General features: G+C 43.5%; 1 protein-coding gene across 1 annotated transcript; it reads right to left on the reverse strand.

The window, feature by feature from the left end:
• Positions 1 to 1,241: 1,241 nt before the first annotated feature.
• On the reverse strand, positions 1,242 to 8,281 carry rnf223 (ring finger protein 223). Its single transcript, XM_071917965.1, has 2 exons — positions 8,193 to 8,281; positions 1,242 to 2,070 (listed from the first exon to the last, which is right to left on the reverse strand). Exon 2 carries the CDS (start codon positions 1,959 to 1,961, stop codon positions 1,242 to 1,244), a length of 720 nt encoding a protein of 239 aa, XP_071774066.1. The 5' UTR covers positions 1,962 to 2,070; positions 8,193 to 8,281.
• Between the last annotated feature and the right edge of the window lie 3,777 nt (positions 8,282 to 12,058).

Below are 12,058 nucleotides of genomic sequence, written 5' to 3' on the forward strand. Positions count from 1 at the left end.
AAAAAAAATCCCATGGCGAAACCTTTCCTTTATCTTCCACACCTTCTCCAGGAATAAACGCAAAGGCAGGCGACTTTCCCGTCAAGAAGGAGGAAGGCTCGGCTTTTACAGTCTTTGTGCAAATAGGCTCGTTAAAAGTTCACGATTCAGATGGACGCCTTGCAGGAAATGATGAACAGCGGTCAGTGAATGAATCAACTGTCTTTGTTGAGGAGAGCTGAGACTATGATGAACGAATGTTGTCCTCGACAGATGATCCCAGCTAATACCCCACTTCTTCTTTTTGTTTTTATTATTAATTCTGTAAACAAATACATATCAAAACACTCAAATCAAATGTACAATATATACACTTGTAATTTCCAGTTGGGACATATGGGTTAACATTGATTTTCTTTTGCGACGGACCTTTTTTCAGTAATATAAACTGAAAATGACAGTACAATTGCGACTAAAGTGGTTGTTCTTTGTACAGCAGATATTTCCAAAGACTTGGCAAAGCAAAGTTTGACATTTTGTCTATAAACGTCAGCATGTGAGACTTTAGTATTTGGCTCGGAGACAATGACAGTGATGACTGTTTGTCGTCAATAAATGTCCTCAGATGGGACAGCATGTCTCAATCAAAACTGACTGTCTCACTGTCACGCCCTTCATGTTGTCGGTCAATGGCCTTACAGATCTGATACTATGACACGTGTCTGAATATTACAACATATTCCACCCACATATTTATATGTGGCACAAACTGTACAGTTCTACAATTTCAAACGACAGATGTTGATTAAAGTGCAAGAATTTGGCGTCTCTTAAATATGTTTTGTCACCCTGTGAACAGAATATGATGTGAAGGAAAAATCGACAGTTCGTGTGCAATTCCTCTCCTGCTTTTGTGTATGCTACACATAATCTTTGCAGGCCTGTATGAGCAGCTGGGGTGCTTTGTAATGAGCCGTCTGTTTCTGTCCATCGGAGTGAGAGTGTACATGCTCCTGTCCGTCTCCGAACTATTTGAGTCATTTCGCGGCTGTTGTACCTCTGAGGAGGAGTGAACGAGTGTCGGAGTTGAGATGGATGAATTGCAGCTTCATAGATAAACATAATGCTTTACAGCTGTGGTTCTGTTACTGGTGAGGCATAGATGGCAATTACGCACAGCAATTTCACAATGTCAAATATTACTAATGAATCATATACAGTGTTTTTGTACAGTTGCAGTGAAGTCCGGTGGCTGTGGAAGTTTAAAGTGGGGAATGGGCTGGCCGGGTGGATGGGGCGAAAGTGGTGCTGGTGCCTATGATGTTGCCCGGGTTGCGCGGCATACAGCGCATGTTGCCCGTGGTGACGATGCACTGCAGTGGCCACAGCACGATGACCACCAGCAGCGCCATGAGCACGATGAAGAGCATCAGCCTCTTCCAGTCCGTCAGCCGGTCGTACAGGCCCAAGGTCCGGGGCCTGGTCTGGACCGGGGCCTCGCCCGGCTTGCTCGCCCCGATGTCGATGCAGATGCACAGGGCCGCGGGGCTCCCAGAGGCGCCTGGGCCCGCCTCGTGCCCGGGGCTTTTGTAGCACAGCTTCTCCCCCTCCAGCCACACGGGCTCCTCCTGCTGCTGGTGGCTGGGCAGCTTGCAGAGGACCTCGCGGCTGGTGGCCAGGGCCGGGGGACCTTCCTCAGGCAGAGTGGTGGGGTGGCGGCAGAAGGGGCAAGAGAGCCTGCCGCCGCCACCGTCGCTGTCGCCGTCCTGGTCGGCCACCGAGACAGCCATGAGGCGGGAGAGGCACTCCAGGCAGAAGGTGTGGGTGCACTCCAGCAGCTTGGGCGTCTTGAAGACATTGTCGTAGGTGTTGTAGCAGATGGAGCACTCCGGCTGGCTGCTGACCGACACTTTCTTTCCCAGCTCCACCGCCACCTCCCGGGGGGGAACCTGCATGTGCCACACCTGAGGAGTCTGTTCCATCTTCACAAAAAATATAAGCCGAGTCCCCGCTCCTTTGTCCCTCTGCCTTTGGACTCTCCCTCCTTTGCCTTTTCTTCCCCTTTCTCCTCGTCCCAGATTTGCGGATTATCTTAAAAGAGAATGAATGGAGATGGAGATTAGTTTTCATATTTCAGATGGTATCTGGCCGCTTGTCTCATGGAAACGGTGTAAACCAATCGCAAATGAATGCAAACCATTTTTTTTTTTTCAGTCATGCGCGACCATAATCCCAACAAGTTAACAGGATTTCCGTCCATCAGTTCACATTTCACGCAGCCCAGTTCACATTCCTGGCTCATTGTTGTATTGCTGAACTTTGCCCGCACTATTTTTACCGTCACACAGAGCACACATAATATTACAAAGTTAACAGGATTTCAGTCTGTCAATGAGTAATTCATTCAGGGGTGTATTTCAAAATGGGTCAAGCGAGCTGAGCGTCCAATGGTATCGCAGTCAAATTTCCTGGGGATTGAGCGAAGCAATAGCAACAACTACAATTGTGAGTACGAGTTGAATGACATGCTGTGACGAGAATGCAGACATGGACCCCCTGATATAAAAAAAAAAACATCTCAGGAGTCCAAATGACTACAACCACAATCTTCTAACTTTGGCCACCAAGCAGCTCCACTGGGCAAATTGGGGGTTAAGTACCTTGCGGAAGAGCACCTGGATGGTGGTTGTTGAAAGAGGGGGAGGGTGTTATCCATTTATTTTCCCCTCCCAAAGGTGATTCAGAGGGGATTGAAACTGCCAAACTTCCAGTCACCCTTTCCACCACTTCCTCTAAGTCTTAACATGGAAGATTGATGTCATACAATCATACACACCCCGTTGCAGGTGGAATGTCGGGGTAATTTATTAACCTTGAAAATTGATGTAAGTTCTCTGCTCTCCAGCAGCTCCCAGCTCTTCTTGATGTATGCACTTCCAAAAGAGGTGGGAGGGTATAGACGTATTCTACTAAAAAGCCCACTGTGCCTTGTGTGTTGTGTTCCACATTGTAAAACAGAAAAAAGCCTGCGTTGATTTATGGAGTGGAGAACTGAAGTTTTTTATACTTGCCTTGTTATTTATACAGTATATGGAAGGTGCGTACGCAGGTTTATTCAGTTGTACTCATTTTGATAAATCAGGTGGAAATGCAATATAAAAGCTGATCTTACTGTAAGATCATGCTGAAGATGAAATGCAACTACATTTTAATGAGGACTCGGGGCCCTGAGCCAGAAAAACAAGCCATAACCATTACCCTAACTCCACTGTAAATTATCAAAACCATAAACCTCTGCTGGAACAGGATATGAGCCCCTGTTGGTACAGTACGGACTGCAATGCCTGGTCCGAACAAGCAACGAAGCCCAGAGGCATCGTCCATTACGCTTCGTGGTCGTAACTGTTCGTTCCTCAGTGCTAATTGGATAAGTTGATTTTCCCAGTGAGCCCGGCGCTAATGAATGAGCCATTAGAAACCTGGACTGTGACGACAGCAGGCTTCTCTGGTCGCTCATGACCTGGACATTGAGTCAATCACAGTGCAAGCCTTGTGGTCCGCAAGATCCTTAGCTGGTTTTTGTCACCACCGACTATGATGACATGCAGTTTCTGAAGCCTCCATAGCGTCATACTACTTACTAAGCCTTTTGTTGCAGATAGCGCTGTTATCACCACAGTACGCAGGTTATAACTAGCATTCCTATTTGTCTTTGATACATATACAGCAAGTCCATAGATTTTGGACACTACAGTGCTGACAGGCTAGCATTCACATTGGCTGCACACAGTATACTCCAGATACTGCCTCAGATCCTAAGGTCTTATTCAAGATAGGCTGCTTATAATAACCTGCCCTCAAAAATCCCTGTATCAATGTACCTACCAAAAACACCATTTCTGTGTTTTCCCGCCAATGGTTTAGCTAGCAATGAGCTAGTTACATCTACAATGAAAGACATTAGTCCCACTGCCAACTTTTGGGGTTTTCTTGGCCCTTTTGACAAATAACTTACATTTTCTGCCACTATTAGCTATCCTAAAGAGACAGCGTGAGGAGATAGTTGCTAGGAGTGCCATCTTTATCTCTAGAAGCGTGATGCTAACAACAACTAGCTATGCAAAACTGATTTTGCTTTTGCTTTTGACTACGAAAACCAGCGGTGAACAGGATGTCATGTTAACATGCGTCAGTTTCCCCAAATAGTATCAGAATATCCCAAATACCTTATCCAGGTTACTGTAAATGGGATATGGTGTTTACATGCGCTAGCTCAAATGGAATACTTCAGCATCTTGAATATAGTTTCACATGTAAATGCAGGCAGCTCTTGCATGCCACCATGAACCCCAGCTGGTACAGTAAGTCCTTGGGCACTTCTTGCCTCCACCAGCTGTTGAAAGATTTCTGGTGCGTTGCGTGGCCCAATCTGGGACAGTAGTAGCAATAGACACAGGCCGCTTTGTTAAGGTTACTTTTCACAGACGTCAGTGAGGCTGCCCTTCAGACTGTGTGTTCTGACCACAAAGTCAGCCAGACGTCAACATGACAGCACTATAACTGTACATGAGCTAAGAAACTGGGTTTTGGGCCACTATTAGGAGTGTAGTGGAGGGCAAATCCACCTCAACTCAGTTGACGCACCTTTTCAGGCTGACATAAATCTATATGATGTAAATTCATAGTACAGTAAGTAGTATCAAACTAATGGAAGTTACATGAGGATAGGGCATTTTAAGGAAAAACAGTTGATTTTAATGGTTGTTCACCTTATGATGATCACCAACTGGAGAGTGTACCCTCCTCCTTTTTATTTACCACTATTGGCAACTACAACAGACATTAAGACTCACAACTGCTGGTGGATGGCAGTGTACAATAGGATGTTCATACTGTAGGCCATTACGATTTTTGACACAACTTTTTTCAGGACATCAGCAATATTATATGATAATTGCCAGACTGCTGGTGTTTAATTTGGGGGATTAAAGGTCTCTAATGTGAAGGCTATTGTGTGGGTGTGGGTGTGTGTATGAGGGATGGTCAGATCGCAGGTGTTCCCCTCTCTGTGCCCTCAGGGCCACTCCTGCCCCAGCACTCCCAGCTAGACAAAGTACCTGCTTGTTCTCTCTGTCATCGCTCCATCTACCCATGGCATTCCTGCACCGCCATCTCTCTCTCTCTCTCTCTCTCTCTCTCTCTCTCTCTCTCCCTCTGTCTCTCTCAATTCTATTCAAATACGCTTTATTAGCATGACAGGAGAGAAACCTACTGTATGTATAGTTTCGAATGAGATAGACATCACTAGGCATGATTTTTATGAAAATATACCTGTCTTATCAGTCTAAATCACATATTCCCATCCCCACTAATTGAGTCCTTGTAGATCCGCCCCATTTGACCAAATTAAATTTTGGTGTTGGGTATGGACATTGGCAGTAACTGGACACTCCATCCAGAGAAAGCTAGACTCATAAATGATAGCTGAACCTCTTCACCTCCATCCCTACCAGCCACTAAGCAGAAGACGTTTAAGTCAAACACGTGACTTCTGGGTAATGAAGTCCTTCAAACTTTCATGCAAAAATTCATGCAGTTGCCTCTCACCGCCACTTGGGGTCGCCATAATGCAAAGTTGCCTAGTGCAGCTTTAACAGATGACTTGTGACAATCCAGCAAAAATCAATAAATATCAGGAATAATACCAGCAATATTATAATAAAGGAGCATTCAATTCACTTCAATTCAATAGTGCTTTCCAATACAATGAAATGCTTTTGTTAAAATAATTTTTCGTAGACATGCTGCAGGAAAAGCAGGAAATGTTCTCTCTCTACTGTTATTGCCTTCCTTACCATTATCATTTGTTATTTATGTTTTGACTGTTGGCAGATTCAGTGCATAGTCAGGTAGCGATTAAATATTCATTCATAGCCATTCATTTCTCCCTACCTAAGGCCCAGATTGTATGCTAATCAATACTTTTTAGATCATTCCTGGGTCATAGAGATCAAGCTCAAGGTCCTGAAGTGGAGAAGCAGTTCTCCAAAGCCCCAGGCTGGGTTTCCTCCAGTATTCGCTCTAAGTAAATAGCAACCAACTGTGCACTGGACAACAATACAATCTTACATTGTCAAAAGTCAATGAGGTGAAAGTAGCAGTGGGGGTAGGAGGTGGTAGCCTTGGGGCGTACTGAGTTCCACTGCTAACCTCCACTTACTCCTGCAACAGTTTAACTGTCATTTTCAGCAAACACTGTGGGCGTTGAGGACTGTTGGAAAAACTGGACCTAGCAGGATTTTGATCAGGAATGTCAACTCACTAAACCCTTGGTTACGGCAAAGTCCCTGCCTCAAATAACTACATTTCAATAACTAACAACATATTATTTGATTAATTAGTAGACATAGATCACCAAACTATCAGCTTAGAGGGAATATTGTTCCTGAACATCAGAGGATGTTTCATGGTGTTCTCAGAAGACCTAAATAGCTTGTAATTTGGTGAGACATTCAGCTTCTGTCTCAGCGAAGGTTTTTCTGTTTTGAATCGACTGGCTTCATTTCACTCGCACAGTCTGAACAACTGAGTACATGCTCCAGTCCTATCTAAATGCCTGCCGGTCTTATTTGCAAATGCAAAGATGTGGCTTCCTACATCGTGCTCCAGCACTGCAAAAATATCCATGTTATCAACCCATTTCATCTGGTGTTGAGCCTTACAATAGGACTCTCCTTAGAATTAGTAAAAAACATCTGCTACTGGGGTGAGACCATTGCAAATCAACTTGTTTCACTAATTGTCATGACTCAAAACTGCCTTGTTTTCAGAAAAATAAGATATTAAGTCTGAATATGAGAGTTAATGTGGAGAGGATTAGGACCACATGTGAAAAATGTGAGTTCTGAGAATAAAGTCAGAATACTGAGTTTAAAGTCTGATTTTAAATTCTGACTTTATTCTCAGAATTCTGAGATTTATCTCAAAACTGGCCCTAATCCTTTTATCTATATTAATGACTTGTTTAGACAGACGTTTTTGTTATTGCAGTAAAGAGTTACTTTTCTGAGGCATAAACAGACCAGAATCTGGTAGCTCATCTAGTTTCACACCCTCTACTCCTGGAGGTGACGGCCCAATGCCAAATTCAAAGCCACACTTTCAACTGCCTATTTACACAACAAAAGATGCCTCCGAACACACACTAGCAGCACTTTAGCGCTCCTCAAAGCCAGATGCGAAAGACACAATGAAGCCTCAATCTCGTCCTAACCTCTTAGAAAAGTAGTGCTAGAACTGTCCGGAGTTGGAGAGAGGTCTAGTCAAATATTAACTCTTTGTTTACCCCAAAAACATAGCGGACGTCCCTTTATTTTCCTCTGTATAGTATATCATTCTGCTTCGGTAGATAGTTTGAACTTCTCCACTCCCGGCCTTCCCTATCTATATGACCCCCCCTCCCTCAACTCAGCACTATCAGTAGCACATGCTCTGTCCAACTGACCCATTTTTCCCTCACGAGACTTGATTTGTATATTATTCAATCCAGACACATTGTTTTTCATGGTAAATTGTCTTGGCCCTTTTTTGAAACTGAAAGCCTCCAGCCCCGTGGTTTCCATGTCAGGCTCAGCTGAGTGTATTTTGAGGTCACCGGTTGTATGTTTAGCTCAACTGTCGCACGTATTGCCGCCCTACCTGTTTCTGAAAAGTAAATGTAACTCGATCCCCCTGCCATTTGAGATGGGACACTGTACTGCAGACAGTTTAGCAGGTTCGCAAAAATGGACACAATGAGGAAAGCAAGGCATAATGCATCTATGACAGATATGGATAACCCAAAACCCCTTTCCACTGCAGTGTGTGCTGTTTTCACTGTTACATTCACAACTGCTGTGCAAACTGATTAAAGGTTAAGGAAATAAGGTGCGGTAAAGGAAATAGCTCCTATATTAAAGATGCGTCCAAAAGTTCTTGAGTTTGGCTTTGTTGAGGAGTATCTTGAGGAGTTCTTATTGTGCGCAAGTAAGTTAAAAACTGATAATTATGCTGTTAAAACACATTTTTGCAGTATTGTTTTTAAAGCTGCAGTGAAATTGAACCCTGTATAGAAATCAGATCACCTGTTCCTACTAAATGACCCGCATCACAACAACACTGCTATTAAACACATAAAGACACAAGACAAGAGCGAGAGCAAAGGTTCAGTTTACCTGTTAACTGATGAAGATGTCAGATGATCCTCTCCTTATCTCTCTCTGTCTGTGCGGCTGGGTTATCGCTGGCTCAGCTCACTCCCTTTTGTACTTTAAAATGCATTTTTTTTTTCAGGGTGGGAGTCAAAGCCAATTGACTTCTGAAATCCCACCGAGGAGTTGGAGGTGGTTTTTTAATTGCGCTGTTACCCTGGCTGAGATCCTTCTTGGTATGAGCCAGAATACTCAGCAGCAACAGGTGTGTGTGTGTGTGTGTGTGGGTGTGTGTGTGTACGAGCGGGTGTGGGTGTGTGCTCAGAGCCCGTGGAATAGCATGGAGCGTTGTTGTGTCAGTGTGTTAGCTCTTGGGTCTCCTCCTTTCCCCCGGTGTCTGTCGGTCAGTATCACCTGCCCCTGCTCTTGTCGACTCCTTTTTCAGCCACTCTATGCAAATGAAGCTGATAGGCCGGGGGGGGGGCAATACCTTGGGCCTTGGGGTGGTGTCTGGGGGGGGGGCAGAAGAAGAAGGAGCCGCGAGACTTGAAAGGGAAGAGAAATACGCATTCTTGCCCCTCTTCCCACCCCTCCCTCCCTCCCTCTCTCTCTCCCTCTCTCTCTCTCTCTCTCTCTTGTTTCCACTTTGATATCTCTCTCTCTTTTCCCTCCCCACCTCTTTCTCCCTGCACCCCCCCCCCACCCTCCACCCCCCCCACCCACCCCACCCACCCTCCACACCCCCCCTCCACACCCCCCAATACACAAACACGTCCGCCGCGCCGTCTCCTTAAGCTGAGACCTGATTGGATTTTTGAACATTAAACAAAATCGTCTCTTACACAAGACGCACGCACACACACACACACACATAAGAACTGCACGCCCTGTTACATCACCCGATGTGCATGCGCCGCACAATACATATAATAGATTGATTTCCATTTAGTCAGTGATAAGGTAGCAGGTGGTGATAAAGGACTATCTTCCCACCAGAGCTCCACAGCATGTGAATAGGCGCTTGTTACACTTCCTGATTGGCATACAGAGGCTTTGGTCAGCGTGACACATCAACTAGCAGCAAGTCTTTTTCCCCAGTGTGTAAAACCCATTCAAGTCTTTATGCATGTGGGTTTTGAAGCCTTTCCCAGGTACGCTTCACCACTCCAAAGTTGGTGTCATGGTGATCATACAGGGTGGTCATCACTGTTTCTGTAATGGGGCGATAATTCAATATTATCGTGTATTGTCTTTCAGTGGAATCGTATTGTGATAATACGATGATATTGTGGTATCGTGATACACAATTCTGCTGTCTAAATTGATGACAACAAGCACATTTTATTTAAAAACTGACAAAATGAGGTATGAAACATTTTAAGGAATATTGTTTGAAGATTTCAGACTTTGGTTTGGCATCACACCTTAACATTACCATTCGGTTCAATGTGATGAACATCAATTTGATTATTTAACATGTGATTTTGCACCCGTAAGCCATATTGTGATATATATCGATATACTGTATATCTGTAATAGTTTGTCAGTCTTATGTATTACATTGCAATGCACTTCTACTCCTTGACTACAGTTTCAGGTTATACAAGAACATAGTATTGAAATCAACTGAAATATCAAGTTAGAAAGGCAGATTTTGTTCAAATTTTTTGTTCATTTAAATGTTTATTTTCATGATTAAGTCTAGGGAGAGGTCTAAAGGAAATCTGGTTCAACAGAAAGATGTGTCATACGTTTTGATTTAATTACACATTTTATTTTATTTTATGGTAATGACTAATGGCTGTGGGCCATTAGCAATAGCACGTCCCTGCAATAACAGCTGCCTGACTGGCCCGGTTATTTAGTAACCCAAACACAAATACTGCTGTATCATATCAGCAAAGTCATTTATTGGGCACTGAGTTGTGAGAGCTTTGAGGAAGGGGAAGGTGTAATATCAAAAGCACCTTTACCTGGAATTCGTAAACTTGGCCCCATAATAAACGTGTCACAGATTTACTGAGTGACTGGGTGAATAAGTAATAAGTGTCTATGGGTTTGGCTGATTTTCCCAAGCGGCTTTTTGTTCAGTTGGCGAGGAGGAATACACGTGAGCGGGGAAGCTGTGGGTGCGGCCAGGCCGTCCAAGAGCGGGCAATAAAAGGTTACAATATTTACTATCTCTCTGCTTGTCCCCACATTTGCTTAAACGACAGATAGGAAAGATGGCATTTTCTTCTATTGAACAGAAAGTGTCCTCAAGCCGTCAGGGCAAACGCTGTCGTCTTGCTTTATGTCAAGGTTAAATACAATGTTTTTATAACTCCTGAGGCAGTTGGTAGGAATGGACAATCGGGTTAGACTGATGTATTGGTTTGCCAATATTGGCCTTTTATTAAAAATCAGATATGGTCCAGTCAGTGTCATTGACCTCTGATATGATGGATATGATGCAGTTTGTTTGATTACATATTGTAGAACTGATCAATACTACACTGGTTATGTATGGGAAGCCCTGAACCTGAACTGATTCTAATGGGACATTTTGATCAGATTCCACGCAAGTATGCATGAATATGTTTATGATGATGATGATTAGTAGTAGTGGTAGTAGTAGCAGTAGTAATAGTGATAGTACTGGCAGTAGCAGTAATAGTAGTACCAGTAGTAGCAGTAGTAGCAGTAGTAGCAGTAGTAATGGTAGCAGTAATAATAGTGCTACTACTAGTAGTAATAGTGGAAGTAGTTATAGACAGTTTAAAATGATGTTGCAACAAATTATTGCTTTCACATTTGTCTTATTTCAAACCTCAGCTGTTGATGACATACATTTATATATTCTTTCTCTGATGGATTTATATGTAGAATATTAGATAAACCTACATACCAAATATGTAACATAACATAACAGGGGAACATGAAACTCAGGAGACATTGCTCCGACACTGTGCACACCCATGGCAGAGATGCTTCAGTCATGCATGTAAATTTTGAAAAACCCTTTGGATGGATGAATGAGTTCCAGGAGCAACAAAACCACCAAGCATGTCCACACTGCATCTGCATTCATTTGAGCTTTGCTTTTTTTCAGCTTATCACCGTCAACAGGCAGGGTGTCAGAGCTGTGAACAGTGTTGATGCTGGAAGAGGGAAGGCCACTGTTGAAGAACTTTGTCAAACTTACATACACCTCCGATACTAAGGGCAAGATGTGGAAGTTCAGGTTAGGTTGCAAAGGTAGGTTAGAAAGAAAAGCTAGAAAGTAAGAAGTTTTGGGTTTTTTAGGCTTTTGTAGGACTGAAGTACAAGTGGACAATGATTTACGAGCTCCAGCTATTTTACTGTTAGCATAAAAATCTCTCAGCTGTAGTTTGTACTCGGGCCTCTCTGTGCCAACTGCAATCAATCACAATGTAAATAATTGTCTTACAACTGCAAATAACACGCAGGCAATTAGACACATGCTGTACTCGTGCGAATGAGGTTTCGGCCCAGTATGTCAGCCATTTTTCACATTGGAGACGCACAGAAATCTGGACAAAATGCGGACTGAGATCGTTTGTCACCTCGGTCTGACAGGTGCTGTTGAAGTTCAAAATAAGTACACACAAGAAATATTGGTTTACACGTTTACAAGGGCCTGTTGCGCAGTTTCCTATTATCCAATTTAGGTCATCCGCCTATCTTTATGGCTGCAGACGGGAAAACGGTCACGTTCTTCTGTAAATAGTCTTTGGCCCTCCTCCCTTAGCAGTCTCTGTGTTTTGTTGTATTTTAGCCCACGGAAGAAGGAAGTATATCCTCTTACGATCCCTGTTAGTCCTGATCAATAGCCGTATTGTAAAGAGAAAAACAACAATGTTCTACAGAAAGCGTGTTAAAAGATGATT

This window comes from Centroberyx gerrardi, chromosome 14, assembly GCF_048128805.1.
Source record: "Centroberyx gerrardi isolate f3 chromosome 14, fCenGer3.hap1.cur.20231027, whole genome shotgun sequence".
NCBI classification, from domain to species: Eukaryota; Metazoa; Chordata; class Actinopteri; order Beryciformes; family Berycidae; genus Centroberyx; species Centroberyx gerrardi.